Below are 21,813 nucleotides of genomic sequence, written 5' to 3' on the forward strand. Positions count from 1 at the left end.
AGGGACACTCGGCAATCTCCTGCCTTCCGGCCACCGCAGCCCCAGTCCCCGGTGCACGCGCGAGGCATGGGGCGCGGGTGGGGTCCGAGCACCCGCGCGGGACGCGGGGCCTTTAAGGCGGTGGGCGGGGCGAACGCTGCCGGCGGTGATTAGCATATATTAGCATGCCCCGCCCCGCCGCTGGGAGGCGGTGCACCGGGCTCGGGCGGGCCGGGAGCGGCGCGCAGCAGAGCGGGGCGCACGGGCGCGGGGTGCAGGGGCGCAGAGCCGCGGAGCTGGGCGCAGCGGCGCCGGGAGCCAGACGCAGGGCCGCGGGGAGCCGGGCGTAGCGGGGCGCAGGAGCGCGGGGACCTGCACTGCCGACGGCCCCGCGAGCGGGATGGGGCGCCGCGCTGCCCCCGGGCCCGGCCCGTCGCCCCCCCGGCCCCGGCTCCCGCCGCTGCCGTTGCTGCTGCTCGCGCTGGCGGCCCGCGGGACCTGGGGCGCGCCCGCGCCCCGCGCGGAGGACCTCAGCTTCGGAGTGGTGAGTGCGCGGCTGGCGTGCGGGGTCCCGCGGTTGGGGAAGACCCCGCCCGTGCCCCTCGGCGCCTGCGGGAGCGCGGGAATGGGTCGGGGAGCCCTGGACCCATTTCCTAGGCGGAACGCTGAGGCCGGCGCGCAGGCTGAGCGGCTGACGCGCGCGCACCCGGGGCTGGGAAAGGGGCGCCGCGTGCCTTCCCGGCTCCTTGCGCTCGCCGCGCGCCGCAGCCGCCGGAGGCAGCGGAGGTTGAGGCTCCGGCCGGAGCCCTGTGCGCGGCTTAGAGCGGCCCCGAAGAGGTACCCCGGGCGAGTGGGACAGCCGGCGCAGCCGCCGGAGGCAGTGCGCCCCGCGTGCGTTCCCAGTGGGAGTGGCGGCGGGGGGAGGGGCGCGCACCCACCGCCCAGGAAAGGTCGGGGCTGCGGAGTGTGGGCGCCCCGGAAAGCCGGTGGCTCTCGAGTTTGCTCGGCGTGGGGTGTTGGGGAGCAAGAGAAGCGGCCCCCTGCCCCCGCTGGGCATGAATCTTGGCCCTGTTCCCTGTCCCCTTCCGCCTCCAGGGCGGCCAGCCTTGCTCGGCCGCCCCCTTGGCCCTGTCTGAGCTTGATGGGGTCCCCCTTCCATTCCCAGGCTCTGATGCAGCCCCACCGCCGTCCCCAGCGCCCCCTCCCGTAACGCCGGCTGTCTCCCTGCCTTGGGAACCGTCCTGGGGGCGGCGGCAGTGGCCTCTTCCCGCACCCCTCCCCCAGTCAGACTCCTCTGGACCCGGAGGATTGAGCTCAGACTTTATGGGTCGCCGTCCCCAGGTTCGAGAAGCCAGGGAGGGCTCGAGGGGCCGCTGGATCCGAACGATTTCTTCTGGGGCTTCCGCCCCTGCTGCTGCCCACTCCGCCGAGACGCGGGGATGCGCGGGGGCCACGGCCTCCCCACCCCCGTACACGGCCCGCAGCAGTGTCTGAGGGGTGCCGGCCGGACCCCTCTCCCAGCGCCGTGGGCACTTGCCGGCTGCAGGCGGGGTTCAGGCAGGCGGGGGCATTTGGGTGGGGGCAGTTGGGAGTCATCCGCAGCCCCGTAGACTTGGCAGGACTTGGCCACAGGTTCTGGCTGAGAAACAGGCTGGGGCCACCCCCGCCCAGCTGGCCAAGCTCTCCAAGCCGTCTGGGAGGGCGCAGCCGCGGTCCCTGCAGACGGCGTCCAGATGTCTGAGGGACCCCACACTGGGCTTCCTCGCAGCCAAACTGCCCTGAAGTTGGGGTGCCTCAGTTCACGCTCTCTGGGCCCCTTTGTAGCTGGGGGCTTCCTGGACCCGCTCCTGGGGCGCTTGATCGGGGGGCAGCAGGTCTCGGGGTCCTCTCTCCCGCCCAGAAAGGCCCTGCTCCGGAGGCTAAGGAGGACCCACCTCCAACCTCCTGCGGTCAGGGAGGCTAGTCCCTGCCGGGCCAAGTTCATTCTCAGATCCCCTGCAGTTCTCAAGTTTTTCTCTGCCTGCCTGGAGACAGTGGGTGGGCACACTCCTCCCAGCTAGGGCCTGGGCACCTCCTCGTCTCCCTCCCCGGGGTCCCCAGAGCTTCCAGGGGGATGGGGGCAGGCAGTCCTGGGCCAAACTCTGGGGGGTGCACTGAGGGGTGGGGGGATAGGGCTCCTCAGCCTGGAGCCCCAGAGACAGTAGGGCCCCGGCATCTGGCCCTGTGGGGAAACAGCGGAGGATTCTGCCCCGACCCTAGAGGCCCCCCAACCCAGGGAAGGCAGGACTGTCCCTCCTGGTGTGGCCTTGCCTGCCCACCTCCTGCCCTGTTTGTGGGTGGAGGGCGGCCTCTGGCGGCCTTCTGGGGAATGACAGCTCAGAGCCCCGGACCCGGAGGTGCAAGAAGTCTCCCAGGCAGGATTTACGGGGAGGAGGGGGCTCCTCCCCGTCCCCTCCGTAGACCAGCACCCCCCACCCCCCCACCCCCCTCTGCCCCGCGCCCAGGCCCCACTGACTCTGCATATTCAGATCTGGGGCTGCCAGGGAGGAGAAGGGCCCCTTTGTCAGTGTGACCAGCTTCTGCCCGAGTTGAGCCCAGCGGGTCTGGAGCCCTGGCTGGTGTCCGGGACAGGCCGGCCCGCCCAGCCCACCCGCGGCTTTAGTGGAGGACAAAGCCCCGGATTGAGTCCTGCTGCGCCCAGCCGGGGCCTTCGGGGCGCAGGACAGAGGAGTGCGCTGTGCTCCCCCGGGGCTGTCGGCTTGGAGTCCTTCTGGGCCCCAGCTTTTCCCTGTTTAATTTCTGGGTAGGTTCCCAGTGTGGCACGATATCCGGGCCACACGGAGGGGCCTGCGGGAGAAATCCCATCTTCCCTGCCCTCCCTCTGTTCCTGAGAATCCTTCTGGAGGTGGACTGGGCACTCAAAAGGACGTGGGGACCTGGGCCCCTATCTTTGTGGGTGACGAGCCGCTGCCCGCGGCTCCGCGCCGGCTGTTTTCCCTTGGCAGTCCGCTCGGTACCGGGATGTCTGGGGCTGCCCGCGCTCGGCGCTCAGCCCCGCTCGCTTCACCCGGACGTCACATCCTGCAGCCAGCCCTGGGCACAGACGTGCAGGCTGCTGCTGCTACTCTGCCAAGCCGGCAGCAGTGCTGGGAGCACCTGGCACCTGGCACCTGCCGATGAGTGGGTGGGACCCGGGCCTGGAAGGGGGGGGCGGGCGGGGGCAGTGTGAAGGGGATGCCCCGTGTCTTGGCATCCCCTGGAGTTTCTGCTCAGCTTTCTGCTTGTAGCCACAAAGTTCCCAGGGCCCCGAACCACGCAGCATCTTGGCGGAGCTTGTGGTCGCTGACTTCCGGGACAGGTGGCCGGTGTGTGGCTGAGAATGGCCAGGAACGGGCAAGACCCTCCCATGGCCCAGGAGGCCCCAGGAGGCCCCGCGGGGATGGGCAGGATGAGGCTGGACAGTGGCGACACTGGTCGCCAGCCAGGACCTCAGAGCGAGTGTGAGCCCCGTGTCCCCCTCCGGGCCCAGGGGCTGATTGCAGCAGGGGTGACGGTCACCCTCACCAGTGGCCTCTGGGTCCCTACTCCTCAGTTTCGGCACCCAGGGGTGCCTGTGGGCCCTGCGCCCTCGGGACTGAGGTCACAGACCTGGCTTGGGACAGGGACTGTCCCTCGCACACCTCAGTGACAGACACCTGGGCCTGGGCCAGACTGCACTCACCCCCAGGGCAGAGAGCTAGCCTGCAACCTGCCCTCAGCCCGCTTTTGTCCTGAGCCTTGGAGAGGGAAAGCTCCTGCCAGCACCTCTGTGGAAGGTTGAATTTAAATGTGAAGGACCTAAGACCCCCACCCCAGCCCTCCCGAGCACCCCCCCAGGCGTGCTGTCCGCAGGGAGTCCTTGCCCCCAGCACCCACTGTCTTCGGGGCTTCAGGCCAGTCTGAAAGAAGTCTTTGTGGGGCTTTTGTCCTTCAAGCCAGTACGCTGTGGGGAGGGCTGTGCCCTTGGGGTGTGGACCAGCTGGCCTGGGGACTTAGGATGCGTTTTCTCTCATGTGGGCCCTTGACACAGGGGGGTCCGGACCCAGCCCGGGGGCCTCAGGCTCCTGTCGGTGAGCCGGGGCTGCTGGGATGTTCTGGTGAGGCCTCCGCAGTCCTCTCCACGGCGCTGGCAGGGAGTAAGCGGCCTGCGTGTTGGGGATGGGGGTGTGTGGAGAGGAGGCTGCACAGGATTTGGGGCCTGGCAGGGGGGTTGACACAGTGCCTTCCAAGGGTGTGTGCTTCTTGCCTGTCGGCGGTGGTCTGAGTTTCTAGTGAGATGCTCTGGGTGTAGGGTCTGTGCTTTGCTCACGGAGGGTGAGGCATCTGCTCCCCATAAGCTGAGAGCCTGCGGGGTCCCCCAAGCACTGTCCTGCTCTCAGGAGGGGCAGAACAGAGTGGTCTGGCAGGACGCACAGCCCGACTTCCCCACTCGCACAGACTCAGGTCCCACTCCTTCCTGGTGGCCGGCTTCTGTAATCTGTCTCCCTCCTATAATCCACAGAACTCCTTTCTCCGTGGAACTTCCCAGGCTTCTTCCTGCCCCAGGGCCTTTGCATCTGCCACGCCCACCTCCCTGAACTTTTGTAGGGTTTGTCACCTGACCAGCTCCTCATCTTCCAGGTCTTAGCCTGCTGTCAGGCTGCCAGACACATCTGCCCCGACCGCCATTTAATTAGTGCCTGCACCCTGTCACATCCCCTCCTAGCACAGAGGTTATGGGAATAGGCTCTGAGGCCAGATTCCCCCCCCCCCCCCCCGCCCCGGCTCCAGTCCCAGCCCTGCCCCGTGCTGCTAGGTGACTGTGGTACATGTCCTAATCTCTGTAGACTCCTTGTCCCATCTGTAAAATGGGGATAATGGTGCCCGCCTCATCGGATTCATTTAGCAGGTCCTTACTTAGTGTCTGCTGTGCGCCAGGCATGGATTGGACACTGCAGGCGATGCGCCCCGGCCTCATGGAGCTCTGCCCTGAGGGGTGTCATGAGCACTGAGTGGTTAGCGAACGGAGGAGTTCTCGGTGACTGCTGGCTGTTGGGATCACTTCTGCTAAAGATGGTCACGCATGACACAGTCACAGTCCGGTGTCCCTGTTGCTACGTTTGCTCAGCATTGTTCTGTCCTAGGACACTGTCTGGGCCTGGAGCCCTGTCTGCAGGGTGGGCTCTCCCAGGCCCTCGCTGTCCCCAGGGTGCCCGGCCCAGCCAGCGCCCAGCCTGGGAGAGACAGATGGCTGGACAGGGAATGGGGGGCTGTCCAGGGGGGGACCTAGGAGCATCCCCACGGGGAAGACACTGGGGTTGACACTGGGGCCTGGGCCCCTGGCAGCCTCCCGCCATCAACTCCCAGAGGAGGACAAGCACAGGGGTTCCCGTCCTGAGGACCTCTCAGGTCATTCCCCTCCGGGATCTATAACGGCCCCCGAGGCAAAACAAGCCAGACAGGGACAGCGCCAGACCACCGCTCCGGGCTCCGCTGCTGGCTGGACATGGGATGGGGTGGGGGGGCGCATTTCTCAGGGGCTGAGTGGAGGTGGTGGGCACGCTGCCCCCCCCAATGGGTGCCAAGTGGGGGTGCGCCGAGCAGGCAGCGAGCTGGCACCGTGGGGGTTCCGGCCGGGCTCTGCTCTGCATTCTCTGAGCGTTGGGGGCCTGAGGGTGCTCTGAAGCCACTGCCTGCCAGCGCCACGGCTCCTGAGCCACATTGCCGTGGGTGGGGGTTGGCATCTGCACACAGCGCGGCCCCATGGTGGCCTCTGAGCCTGGGTTCCGTCATCTGAGCAGAGCCGCGAATGCTAACGACACCTGCTCTCTGTGCCCCGCCCCCCAGAGGCTGGGGGGTCCAGCCGGAGATGGGCTGTGCAGGGGAAGGGCCCACGGGTCAGCCATCCGCGGCCATGGTCCCTGGCACACCTACAGGCACCCAGGCCCGGCTCCAGGGGATCATGGGTCTCCTGGTCACCACAGGCTTTATAAAGGCCCCCACCTGTGACCTGTATGTGGGGACGACAGCAGCCACACGGTGGGGCAGTGGGGAGGACCACATGAGACCCTGCACACAGTAAGCACTTCTTGTTTGTGGGCTTGGTGAGACACAGGACAGCGCAGCTCAGTGCCATCCCTCTGGGCTTCCTGGTGCCCACCTGCTGGGGCTGCCCTGGGGCCAGGGCTGCGCTTCCCTGTGACTCTGAAGAGTGGGGGGGCAGTTGGACCTGTTGGCTGGACACCCCGGTATTAACTGTGATGAGCACACAGGGGAAGAGTAAACCCAGAGGCCTGGGGCCGCGTGGGCGCACCGGGAAAGGCCAGTCTGATGCACTGCCCCGTGTCCTGCCAGGGCCTGGCACCAGGCACCATGACCCCAGCCTCAGTTTCCCCATCTGTGGTAATGGCTCAGCTCAGGGGTCCCTGGGAGGAGGCAGAGCTCATTTCCTCGGCTGTTGGGGATCCTCCCCGCTGGGGCAGCAGCTGCAGGGTTGGGGCACCCCTGCTTCTCTCCTCCCCTCCCCCCCCTTTCCCTCCCAGCCCCACCGCCTTCTGGAAGGTTCACCTCCGCGGCTGCAGCCTGGTTGCCCTGGAGACGCGGTCGCCGTGGCGACGGCGCCGGGAGGGCGGGGTGGGCGCGGAGGGAGGGGCCGCCTGGGCGTGCACCCCGCGGGCTCTGTAGCGACTGGGGGTGCCGGGACCCCCGGGGGCGGGGTGGGGACGGGCCCCCGCGGCGCGTGCCCGCGAGGAGGAGGCAGGAGCAGCGTCTGGCCCCTGCTGCGACCCCCGCCACCCCCACCCGAGAACCGGTGCAGCGCTCGCCCGCCCGGCGGCCCGCGTCCCGGGTTAACGCCCCCGCCGCTCGCCCCCGCCGCTCGCACCGTTAGTCTCCCGGGCCTCAAAATGTAGCGCTGCCCTGGAGGAGAGGAAGCCAGGCCGTTCGGGAACTGACCGGTCTCCTCCCCAGATGGAGATGAGCTGGCGGGTGGAGGGAGCCCGGTCGTAGCCGCCCCCTCTCCTCCAGGACCCCTCATTGCCTCTGCGGGGGCCACCGAGCCTTCCCCGGCTGTCCCGTTCCAGACACTTGGGCCTCCACCCACGGCTGTCCTGAGCAGGGACCCCACGGGCTGGCAGGCCCAGTGCCATCCCCCTGGCCACCCGAGGGCCAGTGGCCGCCAGCGTCCCCCCACACCCACCAGGGGCTTATCCTGCTGTCAGATTCCTCCTTAGGATCTCCCCTGGCCAGCTGGTGGGGTGCTCCGGCCCTCCCACCCTGCACTGTCCAGGAATGGACCCAGAAGCCTCCCCCCCAGGACTGCAGGGGCCTCTGGGGGCCCCAGGGAGGAGCAGCTGGGGCTTCAGACGGGACTGCTCTGTGATGCTGATGTCGTCAGGAGGGCCCACACTGGGGGCAGGTGGGAAGTGTGATTGAGGACACAGACACCCCCAGCCCTTGCCTGCGGGTGGGGGCTCCCTGGCCAGCCCCTCGGGTTCGGCCCCATCTCAGGGTCCCGCACTACGGGGGTGCTGCAGGGTGCAGTGTTCCCAGGGCCAGGGCAAGTGGGGGTGGCCACTGACCTTGGGGGCAGCCGTCCCTGTCCGGGGCCGTGCCTGCACTCAGCCGCCTCTTCTTCTGCAAGTTAACCCAGGCTGGCCACTCGGACCCGCGGCTAAAACCTGCTTTTCAGCATTGGCAAATGTTTCAAAACTGCCTGAAGTGCTCTTGGCTTCTCTAAGCCCGAAAATGGGGGTCTCCTGCCAGACTTCCCTGGAGACCCCGGGAATGGGGCGCCAGGACTCCTTCCTGAGCAGAACCCTGTGGGGGGCGGGGGGGACGTGGAGCCTCTCAGTGCAGAGACCAGCTCTTACCTTGACCCACAGGCCAGGCAGCCGGGGCAGGGCGGTCCTTCTCTCTCACGCCTCAGCCCCAACCTGTCAGAAGCAGCTGGCCTGGGGTGGGGAAGGCACCCGCTAGCATGGACCCTTCCCCATTGAGGAGGGTGGGGGCTGGCACCCTTGCGTGGCATCCTGTATGGCAGGAGACTCCTGAGGGCTTCCTGGAGGAGGCAGCCTTGTGGTGTTGAGCAGCAGGGCTTTGAAATGTGTGTGTGTGTTGACATTCAGAAAGAAAACTGCAAAATCACAAGTTTCAAATATTTGTGAAATTTTCCCCAAAAACGTGTGTAGCCTCAAATATACATGTTTTGTGTTGAGTATCTCTGGTGCCTAGCCGGGTACTCGTCGCAGGACATGGCCCATCTTGGAGCCTGAGATAGACATGCCTTAATGCGTTCCAAGTGATGCGAAGGGGGTCCTCCCAAAGGAAGAGGGGTGTTCAAGGATGGCAAAGATTTAACCCTGAGGGGGGTTAGATCTTTGGGCAGGGTGGGGAGGTGGGCTTGTCTCAGCCGATGCCCACCTTGTCTGAGCATAGGGCATCACTCCTCAGGCCCCTCTAATCAGGAGCGTCTCCTGATTTCTGTCCATCAAGGACCAAGTCACTGTCACCACTACCCAGTCCTGTCCGACAGCCTCCGAGGGCCCCAGGTCTGCACAGTCTCTAAGGGGTCTTCTGTCAGGGCTGGCGGTTCTGGGCCAATAAGGGTTTGAGGGGTTAAAGGAACAGAGAAACCCAGGAAAGACTGTGTTTCCTGGAAAGAGAGGAATCTAGCTGGTTCTCTGCAGGTGTGTGCAAATTGTATGCAAATCATGGAGGTGGCTCCTCCTGGTCCATTGAAGCTCCTGAGAATTCTAGGAGTGTGGACTCCCTCCCATCGAGCACCTGCTGGGCCCCCTGTGGGGGCAGAGCCTCCGGGCAGGGGTCCTACTCGCAGGGGCCACAGACTCAGAAGCTTCCGGGGACCCTGCAGGTAGCATACGTGAGCCACCAAAAAACAAAGAGGCGTGCAGTTTGCTTCCTTTCTTGGAGCCAGACCTGGGAGGGGAGGGGCTCAGGGAATTCCTGCAACCTTGCCCCCCACCCACCTATGGGTCCTCCCCCTCTGGGGAGCCCACCGCCATCGACCTGGCCTGAGGCTTTCATGTCACCTAGGCAAGGAAGTGGGCGTGACACCATTTGGGGGTTGAAGCTGAGGCTCCCCCAATGAATGGTGTCAGCGCCGCCCTTTGTCCCCATCCCCCCACAGGGGTGAAGGTGCTGGGGCTTGGGGAGGGGGCTCTATTTGTGTCCGTGGGGAAGGGTCACCTGCCATTCCTGTTTGGCTCAGGGGACCCCAGTGCCAGTGCGCTTTTTGGCAGAGCCGTCCCCTGACAACGCCATGTATGCAGTTTAGAGCACCTGCATCAGGTGCTGCTGTGAGCACTTTCCGTGTTCTAACTCATGGTACCCTCACATCCACAGGCAAGGAGACCACCCAGAGGCGTTGAGGGACTTGTCCCAGGAGCCCAAGAAACTGGTGGCCGAGTGGGATTTGCCCCCAGACAGCCTGGCTTCGGAGTCGGGCGGCTCATGACCAGATTCTTAAAGCCGAAGTCTGAGCCTACTGCCCTTCTCAGTGTGGGTTTCAGACCTCGGGTCCTAGATTGTTGCCTCCCAAGGCAGCTCTGGGCCTGAATTTGGCACTTGCCACATGTAATAACCTTTTTATCATTTCACTTTCTCAAGTGTGCCCTGGGTATGTCCTGGCTTAGGAGAAGTGAGGTGGGATGGGCTGCCATGGACAGTCGTACAGGTGGTGCACTGCATAAGCTCACCCCTTCTAAGGGGCATCAAGTTTATGAAGATGTTTCTCCAGCATCTGTCCATAAAGTAACTTAAAGAGAGGGCGAGGGCACGAGGTGCCCTGTGGACTAATGGGGGGCCGGGGCTGGTGGTGATCAGGGCCGGAAGAGGCCTGCCCCTCACCTCAAGGGCAGGCAGCTCTTCTTGTGGGGCTGAGCCCACCACCTCCGCGCCTTACTCTGCTCTCTGCTCTCAGGAGTGGCTGAGCAGGTTCGGCTACCTGCCCCCTGCGGACCCCACAGCAGGGCGGCTGCAGATACAGGAGGAGCTGACCAAGGCCGTTGCGGCCATGCAGCGGTTCGGAGGTCTGGAGGCCACCGGCATCCTGGGTCAGTCCTCCAGTGGCGGTGGGAAGTGGGGTTTCCCCTGAGTGCCCCCCCACCCCACCCCGGCCGCCCCTTGGGGCCCTTGGCCCTCCCCAGCCTGCCTGTGGGGAGTGGGGTTAGGGCTGGGCCCGCTGTCCCTCAGGACATGGGATCCCCAGCACGCTCACCACCCCCAGATGTGGGTGCGGTGTGGGGAGAGTGTGAGCCAGCTGTGCCCAGACCCATCTGCATGCCATCCAGCAGGGTCTCACACGCTTGAGCCCATGGGGACCTAGGGGGCCAGCTGTCGGGGCAGGATCTGCCACCCACAGTCCCAGTTGATTCTTGTCCCGTGCAAGTGGCAGATCTGTGCAGCCAAAACTTGCAGCTTTCCACGGGAAACCGGAAATCTGGGGTGTTTATGTGAGCGCACCAGTTTTTACGTGTTGGCAACAAATCCCTGGCTTGGAGAGCCCCTTCCATGGGCGGAGGGAGAGCCTCTGTGCCCAGGCCTCGGAGGAGGCGTGAATGTCCATGTCACAGCAGAGCTGGTCAGGTGCCTGTGCTCTGAACTGCCGGGAGCTTCGGCCTGTGGGATGCAGGTCGGGGCCGTGCTGCCTCCCACAGCCAGGGCCCCGCGGCGACCCCTCCGATGGGTCTAGGCCCTGCCGTGGTTAGTAAATGCTTCGCATGGCCCCTGTGGACATTCCCCCAATGGTGAGGCCTGGCACGCTGGAGCCCTGGGTAGGGAATGGGGAAGAGGGCCTGAGCCTGGCACCAGGTCCAGGGGACCTGACCCCCAGCCACCCCTGCAGACGAGGCCACCCTGGCGCTGATGAAGACCCCGAGGTGCTCCCTCCCCGACCTCCCAGCCGCAGCCCCAGCGCGGAGGAGGCGCCAGGCTCCAGCTCCGACCACATGGAGCAGACGGAGTTTGTCCTGGAGGTGGGTGGGTTGCGCCGGCCGGACCCCCGGGGGCCCAGTGTGGGGGGCTGCCGAAGCAAGCCCCCGCGAGCCAGGCTTCGTGGACGGGGAGTGTGTCCTCAGTTCCGGAGGCTGGAAGCCGGAGGTCCGGGGCTCGCGGGGCTGGCTCCTTCCAAGGCTCCATGGCGGGCCGGTGGGGGGACCGCCCCCAGCCTCTCTGCTGGGTGCTGCTGGCCACGTCCGACCCACTGCAGCCTTCTCCCCGGTCCCTGCGACCCCCGCTGTGCCCTCTGACTCACCCCATGCAGGAGGCCTCATCTCACTCTTAACTCCATCCGCAAAACCCTGTTTCCCAACAAGGCCTGGATGGGCAGCCCTGGGGAAGGATGTGGGAGCTGCCATCGGCCTGGGGTGGAGACAGGGCCTGCACCTGGTGGACAGACCTTGGTCCCCGACCCCACCCCACTAGGGTCCGCACGTTCCCACGGGACTCGCCCCTGGGCCGCGACACGGTGCGGGCGCTCATGCACTATGCCCTCAAAGTCTGGAGCGACATCACGCCCCTCAACTTCCACGAGGTGGCGGGCAGCGCGGCGGACATCCAGATCGACTTCTCCACGGCCGACCACAACGACGCCTACCCCTTCGACGGCCCCGGCGGCACAGTGGCCCACGCCTTCTTCCCCGGAGACCACCACGCCGCGGGGGACGCCCATTTCGACGATGACGAACCCTGGGCCTTCCGCTCCTCAGGTGTGTCAGGCTGAGGCTGAGTCCCAGGGACCCCCCCAGGTTAGAGGCCCAGGGGAGGAAGAGCCCCCGAGGCCCAGAGCGGTGTGTGTCTGTCCCGCGCAGGGAGGCCGGCCTCCCCCCGCCATCCAGATGTCTGGCTGGTGTTGAGCTCACAGGCGCGGCTCGACGTGTCTCCCCCATGATGGGCTGAGCGGGCTGGTCCTTACCTTGGTCCCAGCTTCCGAGAGGCGGCGGAAGCTTGTAAGCCTCTGTGGGCCTTCGCGCGCTCGTCCCCTCGCTCCCTGAGCCCCACCGGCCCTGGAACAGGCCCCCAGGCCCAAGGTGGGCAGAGGGGCGGAGCCATGTGGCCCAGGGCACGGATATGGGCCCAGAGATGGGGGCCACTGCGGGGTCAGTCCACACTCCGGCCTGGGGGGAGCCGGTCCCAGCCTGAGGAATCCACAAGGACCCCACAGCACCTGTGGGCCCTTTGCATGTCGGGAACTCAGAACTCAGGCCCAGGAGGCCCTCGTAGACCCCTGGAGGGCCTCGGCAGGAACCAGGACAGCGTACTCCTCACATCACTCCCCTCCCCATGGGTGCCCCCTAGCCTCTGCACAGGCTTGTCCCATCCTTGTGGCCCGGCCCGGCTGGCCGTCCCTCCCCTGACCCACTGCTCCCCGTGTTCCCAGATGCCCACGAGACGGACCTGTTTGCTGTGGCTGTCCACGAGTTTGGCCACGCCATCGGACTGAGCCACGTGGCGGCCACAAGCTCCATCATGCAGCCCTACTACCGGGGCCCGGTGGGCGACCCTCTGCACTACCGGCTTCCCTACGAGGACAGGGTGCGGGTCTGGCAGCTGTACGGTGAGTCCTCCCCCAGAGTCAGCCACCGGAGTCCCCAGGGATGGGGACAGAAAGGCAGGGGACCCCCAGCGCACAGAACGCCCTAGGAGGAGGGCTTTTTCCGCCTTGTCCGTCCGCGCGGGCTCAGCGTCTACACTCTGAATGGCGCACCTTAGCTGCGCCCCCCGTGCATGTGGGGTGAGGAAACGGCCTGTCGCCGGGCTTCCTGGGTGCGGGGCCTGCAGTCCTGCTAACAGAGCTCGCCCCGGAGCCTCTGAGCCCTGGGCGAGATCCCGGGCCGGCCCCCAGACAGCTGTCGGCGGTGACCACGGTGGGCACGGACGGCGCCCCAGGCCTGTGCAGACCACACGTGTGCCTGGCGGCTCCCCGTCTTCCCACCTGTGAGGGAGCACCGGCCATCCCCACTTGCAGATGGGAGGCTGGGTGGCAGCCGACAGAGCCTGCCTTGGGGACCTGCTCTGCTGCGGACGCGTCAGGGACTGGCACAGGAGGCCCCAGCCTGCCAGCCTGGGCCAGAGACGGTGGTCCCATCCCCATGTGCGGCTTTGGTCTTGGACCCCGGTGTGCCCCCCCACCGCACCGTGGCCAGACCCTGCTCCCATCCTGCTCGTGGCAGCCCCTCCCCCACTGCCGCGAGCTCCCCAGTGCCCTCCGCCCTCGGTTGCCTCTGGGCTTCTCCTACTAGGGTAAAATGTACCCCATTAACCACTCAGGGCATACAGGTCAGTGGCCTTTACCACAATCACAGTGTTGCCCATTTGCCACTTCTGCCTGGTTCCAGAACATTCCTCATCACCCCTGTTCCCCCCTCCCCCACCCGGCAGCACTGACCTCCTTTCTGTTTGTGTGCACGGCCATGGACTTCTCACACAAATGGAATGCACCTGCGTGGCCTTTTGTGTCGGCTTCTCTCCCTGAGCGCCCTGTCCCCGAGGCTGTCCGCCACCCACCCACGTCCCACGCCACCGCTGCCTTCCCTCGGTGGCCAAGCGTTATCTGTCCACTCGAGCTGGTGGACACTTGGGGCGTTTCCCCCGTTTTGGCTGCTGTGCTTGTTCACAGATGAGTTTTGGTTGTAACCCTGTGTTTGGTTCTTTGGGTTCTCTCCCCACGAGGGGGTCGGGGGGATAACCTCATTCTGCACCCACGAAGGAGCCTGGGGGGATAGAGGTCAAGGAGCGTTCCTGGGGACCCACGTGTCTCCTACTCATGCTGCAACGCTCTGGGTCCCGCTCACGTGTCGGGCCTGCCTCCCAGTGGCCGCAGTTCCGCACGGGGGTCCCGGGGAGCTGGTGGGGTCTGCAGGGAGGTGGACTCACAGGTTTAATGCGTCCTCCTGTCTCCACAGGCGTGCGGGAGTCTGTGTCCCCCACGGCGCAGCCAGACGCCCTGGAGCCCGAGGAGCCTCCGCTCCTGCCAGAGCCCCCCGACAATCGGTCCAACTCCCCGTAAGCCGTGGGCCCTGGTCTGCACACTGTGGCCGGCACCACCCCTGACTGTGGCTCAGAGCCTCCAGGCTCTTCTGAGAAAACCACAGCTCCGGGGGCCACATCCCTTTCCTTAAACCCCAGACAGCAGAGGGGCACCTGCTCACCCCGACCCCGGGCAACAGAGGTGGTGAACCTCTCACCTTTATCCCAGATATGCACCCCGTAATGCTCCCCGATGCCCCGCTCCCTCTGCACTCTGGACCCCGGAAAAGGGGTGCAGGCTGTGGGTTTTTAGTTATTAAGTGTCGTTGACACACAAAACTCCTTTTAATTCCTTTTTCTGTCTTTTTTTTTTTTAAGATTTTATTTATTTATTTGACAGATCACAAGTAGGCAGAGAGGCAGAGAGAGAGGAAGGGAAGCAGGCTCCCTGCTGAGCAGAGCGCCCAATGCGGGGCTCGATCCCAGGACCCTGGGATCATGACCTGAGCTGAAGGCAGTGGCTTAACCCACTGAGCCCCCCAGGCGCCCCATCCCTCTTCTGTCTTGACACACACCATCGTCCCGCATCTCCGAGCCTGCAGGGGGTGATGTGGGGGCTCTTTCCGGGGTTTCGTAAAGCCCAGCTCCTCAGAGCGGCTCAGGAAGGGGGTTCCTGCCAACCTGCCTGGGTCTGTGCCCCCAGCCCCCACCCCTTCTCCCCGCCCCCAGCCCCAGCATCCCCTCTCCCCCACCCACCCCCCTCTGCCTCCGCCCCAGTACCCCATTTCCCCTACCCACACCCCTTCTCTCTTTCCAGCCCTCACCCACCTCCCTCTTCCCTAGCCACCCCCCTACTCTTGTCCCAGCCCTCACCTCTCTCTGCCCCACCCCCTCCCTTCTCCCCTACTCTGCCCCAGCCCCCACCTCTCCCTCCCTCACACCCTCCCCCTTCGCTCTCCCCTTCTCTGCCCCCAGCCCCAGCATCCCCTTCTCCCCCACCCACCTGCCTCTCCCCCAGGCACCCCTCCCGCTGCCCCTCCCCCAAGCCCCTTCCCCAGGCCCCCTGGTTCTCTCTGCCCCCAGGCCCGGGAAGGACATGCCGCACCGCTGCAGTACGGACTTCGACGCGGTGGCCCAGATCCGCGGGGAGGCCTTTTTCTTCAAAGGTAACCACCACCAGGTCAGGCGCCCAGTGAGTGGCTGACCGATGGGAGGGTGGCCCCCTCTCGTGCAGACGCAGGGGGGTGGTCTGCAGCCCCACGCCCTCCCTGTCCCCCCAGGAAAGTACTTCTGGCGACTGACGCGGGATGGGCACCTGGTGTCACTGCGGCCGGCGCAGATGCACCGGTTCTGGCGGGGTCTCCCGCCACGCCTGGACAGTGTGGACGCTGTGTACGAGCGTGCCAGTGACCACAAGATCGTCTTCTTCAAAGGTGGGCGGACCCCCACTCGGCGCTCTGCCCGCGGGGCTGCTGGAGCCTGGGCCGTGCCCCGGGAGCCCCGCGGCTTGCTCAGGGCGGGGACAGCTCACTCATGGGCACAACGCCTGAGTGTATTTACTGAGCACCTACTGTGTCCTCACACCCTGATGGCCATGGCTGCTGCTGGGTGTGCAACACAGGCAGGGATCGCCCCTCGTTCCCACAGGAGGCAATTGGCACCTGCACGTGATGAGGGAGTTAGGGTCGGGGAGAGCTGAGGGGACAGCGTTCAGGCAGAGGGAATGGCCAGTACAAAGGCAAGAACCATCCTGCTGGGCACCCAGATACCCAAGGAGGGGGTGAGGCCAGAGTGGGGGTGCGGGAGCCCGGAAGCGCAGGTGTGTGCCCACGGGGAGGGAGCTGGGTTTGTTCTCTTGACCATGGGAGCCCCGCCCAGGTCCCACATCTTCCACGGGCTCCCCGTGGTTGTGGATGACAACGACGGTCTGCTGCCCGCTGGGTGTCGTTCGCCCCCCCACACCCCGCTCCCTGGGCAGGGTTCCCTGGGCTGAACTGGGGAGGCACTGCCTGCTCTTGGGGCACGGGCTGGATGCCTGCGGCAGGAGCCCCATGGGTGTGTGGGCACCTCGGGCAGGGCGCCTCGCGTCACACATACGCTGCTCTGTGTGCTGTGTTCTGGGGTGGGCCACCCCACTTCCCCGGGCTGAAGCCACACTCCTGCCCTGACCCAGGCTGTCCAGCCCAGCTTTGTGCAGGCTCCAGAGGCTGACCCCTCCCCACCCAGGGACCCCCGGAGCCACATACCGTGGGCCCCCCGATGGCAGAATCACTGCCTCCTGGTCCTGCACCCCAAGGCCACAGGCAGGGAGGTGGGACCTGCAGGGCACGGTCTTCTAGATTGGGGTTATTTCTCAACATTTGAACATCCAGAGACCCCCGCGGCACCAGCATCCAGCTCTCGGACGGTGTGGCCGCCTGGGGCCTGAGCTGAGTGCAGGCGAGCGGGGCAGATGGAGCTGGTCAGCCTCGCGCCCCCCGCCCTTCCCGTGTCCAGGTCCCACCGAGCGGGGAGAGGAGCCGTGGAGGCCCGAGCCCCCAGGCCCGGTGCTGGCAGGACTGGTTCCTTCTGAGGCTGCGTGGGCGACTGTGCCCCGCCACCTGGCCCTGCCTGTGTCCCTCCGGGCTCTGTCCTGTGTGTCTCACTGCGCCCCCTCTGTCGCGTGCGTCCTCTCTGACAAGGACACCGTCAGCGGATGTGAGGGCCCCTTGACTCCGGCGCGACTTCACTCTTAACTAATTTCACCTGCAAAGCCCCCATTCCTGCGTGAGTCTGATGCCGAGGTCCAAGTGGGCGTGCGTTTGGGGGAGCACCGTCAACCCGCCGGGGGACCTGTCTCTCTGAGGAGGTAGCAGATACTCCACACATTTCTCGTGCTCCTGCCTGTCACCTACCAACGCCTGGTTGGGGTTGCGTGGCTGTCAGCTGTGAGCTGTTGGGGCGGCCGGTCCATCCCCACCGGCTCCCGTGGGTCCGGTCCCCGTGCGCGGGGCGAGTTGGAAGCCAGGCTCCGGGGGGCTCCCTGTCGATGGCCCCTGTTATTTCAACCTTCAGGAAGAGCAAAGCCAGACAAATGGGACACACCACCTGCAATGCCGTTTGTGCTGCCCGTTGGCCTCCCTGGATGGGGCCCCGCCTCTCAGAGCGTGTGGTGCGCGTGGGGGGCCGAGGGGCGCACCTGCTGCCTCCCTCCTCCGCGCAGACAGCAGCCGTCCCTCGTCTCACGGCGCCCGCGGGAGCTGGGAGGTGGCTCCCCGTCGCTGCGCGGTGATCTTGGACTTTGGGAACGTTGCAGAAACAGCCCATGAACGCCGCGTGCTCGTCATCCAGCTTCACCCCCGTGTTCACATTTTACTCTGTTTGCTTCCTTTCCTTCCTACGGACGGTTCCGGGCCTGTGTTTTCCTGAATCGGTGGGAGGGAGCGGCCAACACCGGGACCCTTTACACAGCGTCTGCCTGCCCCGGGCGCATCCGCGGCATCCAGGCCGGCGCCCCTTGGGCAGGTCACCCAGCAGTTTCTCCTGAGCGACTTCTGCTCTCGCACATTTCCGGCGGAGCGACGAGGACAGATGTGTCCTAGGCCGCCCCATCCACAGCGGGGGCCGTCCGGCAGCGTCCGCTGCGCCCACCCGGGCAAGCGCACCCGCCAGGCTCAGCCCTCCCTCACCCCGTGTCTTCTGCCCTTGTGTTGTGGGCACAGTTGCTCTCCTCCCCCCTGTGTGTGTGGGGGTCTGCTTCATGCACCCCCTCCCCACTCAGGCAGTCCAGTTGTCTCCTGTCTCTGGCTAAGGATTTTTTAAAATTAGGGTTTTAATTGTGGTAAAAAAAAAAAAAAAAAAGAAGAAGCACCTAAAACGTTATCATCTTAACCACATCCACGTGCCCCTTCCCACGGGGTGCGGCCACCACCGTCCATCTCCAGGACGCTTCCGTCTTCCCAGGAAACACCGACCCCCCCTCCCCCGGCGTCCATCCTTTTCAAGGTGATCTATCCTGTGGTCGGCCCGCCTGGTGCGTGTCCACCGCCTACCCGTGGACGCCTGGGGTGCCGCCCCCTCGTGGCCCCTGTGAGTGATGCTGCTGGGAACGCAGGTGCGCCCGCACCCCTCGGAGACCCGCCTTGGGCTCTTCCAGTATCTCCCCGGAAGTGGGATCGCTGGAGCCTCTGTGTGGAATATCTTGAGGACCGTCCAGACGGTTTTGCCAGCGGTGTTCCATTCCAGCAGGGCTCGGTTTCTCCACATCCTCGCCAACACTGTCTTTTCGGTTCTCTGCTTGAGGCCATTCTCGTGGGTGTGGGTGGTACACCCCCTGCTGGTGTTGATTTGCGTGTCTCTAATTAGTGACCTCAGGCATCTACCCATGTTGCCTTTTGGCCATTTCAGCATCTTCCTTGGCGAAATGTCTGTTCTAATCCTTTGTCTGGCAAAAGGTTTTTACCTGTTTCCTTCCCCACCCCAGCCCCGCTCCCCCCTCCTCTTCTGCGTATTAAAGAGCGGCTCACGGCCGGGCCAGAGGGGAGAACTTGACTGGCAGAACAGCAAAGTGGTGTTCCCAGAGCACAGTCAAGGATGTGCCCCCCCAAATACCCTAAACCGTTTCTTTTCAGTTTGACATGTGGAATGCAAGTTCTTGGTGATTTCTAAACGTCTCGCTTCCGTGTGAACGCTGACAGAGGTGCACCGCGCGTCCGCGTCAGGCCCTGACCAGTGGCCTTCCTGTCTCTGCCCGTGAAGACGCCGCCACCCCGCCGGGTCAGAGCCCAGCGGCCTCTGGGGGTCGGGCCGTCGGTCCCCTGTCTGTGGAGCGGGTGCCTCATCACACCCGGGTCCTCAGGCTGCCGGCAGGTGGGCCGACCCCGTGCCAGGCACAGAGCAGGTGCTCAGTAAATACACGAGAGGCCCCCGGGGCGTGGTGGGGCCGGCGATGGCACGGGGCTGGCAACAGGGAGAGGGACGGCTGGAGCCTGCGCCCTGCGGGGTGGGCTGAGCTCTGGCCCACGGCGCTCTCTCTCACCCCCAGGAGACAGATACTGGGTATTTAAGGACAATAACGTAGAGGAAGGATACCCACGGCCCGTCTCAGACTTCGGCCTCCCGCCGGGCGGCGTCGACGCTGCCTTCGCCTGGGCCCACAATGACAAGACTTATTTCTTTAAGGACGAGCTGTACTGGCGCTTCGATGAGCACACACGGCGCATGGACCCCGGCCACCCCGCCCGGAGCCCCCCGTGGAGGGGCATCCCCCGCACGCTCGACGATGCCATGCGCTGGTCTGACGGTGAGCCCCGCGCAGCCTCCGTCTCCCTGCCGGTGGAACGGGGATCAGGGCGGGCTCGTTGGGAGCCGGCTCGTGCACCTGTGTGCCCCAGGGCCGTTGCACCTGCCCCGCACCCCGCAGACACAGCCTGGTCACCCGCTTCAGGCCCATGTGGTGCAGCCCCGCCTGGCAGAGGGGAGAACACATCTCCCTCGCACAGGGGCTGCTGATGGGGCCAGATGCTTCCTTTCTGTTTTCAATGCTCTGTCTCCAACACCTAGAGCGGCCTGGCACATAGTAGGCCCTCAACAAACATCCAGTGAGAGAGCGAGCGTTCCTCTCATTTATCCCCCTGTCTCCTGGCAGGCCCCCCGGGCTCTCCCTGGGAGGCCCCGGCTGCCCGCAGAGAGCCATCAGAGCTGAGACAGACCGCTGTGGCCGACGCCGCTCCCCCATCTCCCCGCTGGCCTGCGCTCTGCTCCCTCGGCCTCACCCCTGCGTGCTACGGGGCCACAGCTCACAGTCTCTGCTCCCCCAGGTGCTGCTTACTTCTTCCGCGGCAAGGAGTACTGGAAGGTGCTGGATGGTGAGCTGGAGGCAGCCCCCGGGTACCCGCAGTCCACGGCGCGGGACTGGCTGGTCTGCAGCGACCCGCAGGCGGACCCGGAGGCCGCGGGCGGAGAGGCCAGGGCCCATGCCCAGCCAGGACAGCACGGCCAGAGCCGCGCCGAGGACGCCTTCGAGGTCTGCTCCTGCACCTCGGCTGCCTCTCCTCCCGCGGGGGCCTCAGGCCCGCTGCTGGCCGCCTCGCTGCTGTTGCCCCCGAGCGTCCTGTGGACAGCGGCCCGGGCCCTGGCGCTCTGACCGCCGCCGGCCTGCGAGAGGGCAGAGGGGGCACGGCTGGGGTCTCTCCGAACATGGGCGATGCCCCCACCCCTCCGGTGCCCGGACCGAGAGTTCCTGCAGCGCCACACGTGGCCTTGGGGCCCCAGCCTGGCGGAGAAGGACGCGCTGCCGACTCCCAGCAGAGGCCACCTGGTCGCACCCCCCATGCCCCGCAGGGTGCGAAGCGGCCGGCAGAGGGCGCTGCCCCTCAGGCGCTCGGCCGGCGCGGGGGTGCTGACTGCCGGCTGTTGAGCTGGGGACACTCCGGCAAGGCAAGGCTCGCCAGGCCAGGCTGGGGACGGGAGCCTGCCGCCGCACCACCAGGACGCAGGGATGAGCCCGGGGACGCGGGGCGGGATCGGGCGTCGGGCGGGCCTGGGGACCTCAGCCTGCGCGGAGCCAAGCCGCAGCCGTCGCCAGCACCAACCAACGCCGTCTGGCGCCTCAACTGCGGCCGCTGTTGCTTCCGCCCACCCCTGGGGGGCTCTTGTCCACCCCCGACTCCCGCTCCTGTGGGCCCGCAGCTGCCTCCAACCCACCCATGAGCCCCCAGGCTGGGGCTGAGGCCGACCCCCTTCTTGACACATTTCAGACAAACACGACCTCTCCCTGCTTCCTCCTGGCTCGGCCTCGGCTCCCTGAAGCCCTGCAGGCGGGGGCCGCAGGGTGAATGTCCTTGGGGCTGGAGGGGCCGGGCAGACTTGGCCCCAGACCCTTCTGCCCTTGGGAGGGGCCCGGGCTTCCAGGAAGAGGCCTGTGCCGTGCTCATTTCCTCGCTGGGGCTCGCTGACCCCTTCCTGTCCAGCACCTCCCGATCCCTGTCCCTCGGTCCTTACACCCATATCCCAGGCAGGGGACTTGAGGCTCAGTCCCGGGACAGGAGCCTGCGTCCCGCAGGCGGGTCTCAGAACGGGGGCTCGGGCGTGTGCGCCCCGGGCTCGCTGACGAGGCCCCTCCCCGTGTGCTTGCTGCTCTGAGGGGACGTGCAGAGCGAGACGGTGCCTGTTCTCGGGGAGGCGTCTGGGACACCAGCTGCCAAAACCAGGGAGCCACCCAGCAGGAAGTGCAGGGAGGCGGCTGGGCGGCTAGTCTGGGGACCGCCCCCTCACCTGGAGAGGCAGTGAGAGGTGCGCCCCACAGTCAGGAGAGACGGCCTGTGACGGGTGTGGCTGGCCTTCCCCAGCGGGCTCCTCCCTTCCTAACCCAGGCCCGCCCCCCACCTCTTCTCCAGGTGTTGGGACTCACCCCTTCCCCAGCGAGAGGAGGTGACCAGTCTGATTCCAGAGGCGCCCACAGGCCTGAGGGTGGGTGCGCAGAGGGCCTGCCAGGCCCCGTTAGAGCGAGCACCCCAGGCACCGGCATGACCGGGACCTGCTAGAATGCAGAGTCTCAGCCCCGCCCCCCGCGATCGGAGCACAGTGGGTGCACCGGCCGTGTGTGTTAACCCCCAGCTCCGGGTGACACACTGCTCTCCTGGGGGTCCGGAAAGCCTGAGCACGATGGGCAGAAGCAAAGGGAGGAGCTGGTTATGTGGTCAGATGGAAGAGGTTGGCCAGGGAAGGAAGGTGCACGTGTCGGGGGTGTGGGGGACCCGGGAGGGCAGGGCCAGCCCATGGGGGTTCCCTCCCTGCAAAGGGGGGGGCTCGTCCAGTCCCACCCCTGCCTTGCAGCCACCGGCGGCAGGG

The 21,813-nt window shown here is 66.1% G+C and overlaps 1 protein-coding gene across 1 annotated transcript; it reads left to right on the forward strand.

Moving 5' to 3' along the window:
- Window positions 1–379: 379 nt before the first annotated feature.
- Window positions 380–20,107, forward strand: MMP17 (matrix metallopeptidase 17; the record flags this gene model as incomplete). The annotated part of the gene is made up of 10 exons (XM_080821005.1): window positions 380–523; window positions 9,938–10,070; window positions 10,862–10,991; window positions 11,440–11,723; window positions 12,395–12,571; window positions 13,920–14,019; window positions 15,067–15,149; window positions 15,264–15,416; window positions 19,007–19,264; window positions 19,782–20,107. The coding sequence occupies 10 exons, from the start codon at window positions 380–382 to the stop codon at window positions 20,105–20,107; spliced, it is 1,788 nt and encodes a 595-aa protein (XP_080677131.1).
- Window positions 20,108–21,813: the final 1,706 nt, after the last annotated feature.

The sequence above is a fragment of the Martes martes genome (assembly GCF_963455335.1).
Source record: "Martes martes genome assembly, chromosome: 13".
Taxonomy (NCBI): Eukaryota; Metazoa; Chordata; class Mammalia; order Carnivora; family Mustelidae; genus Martes; species Martes martes.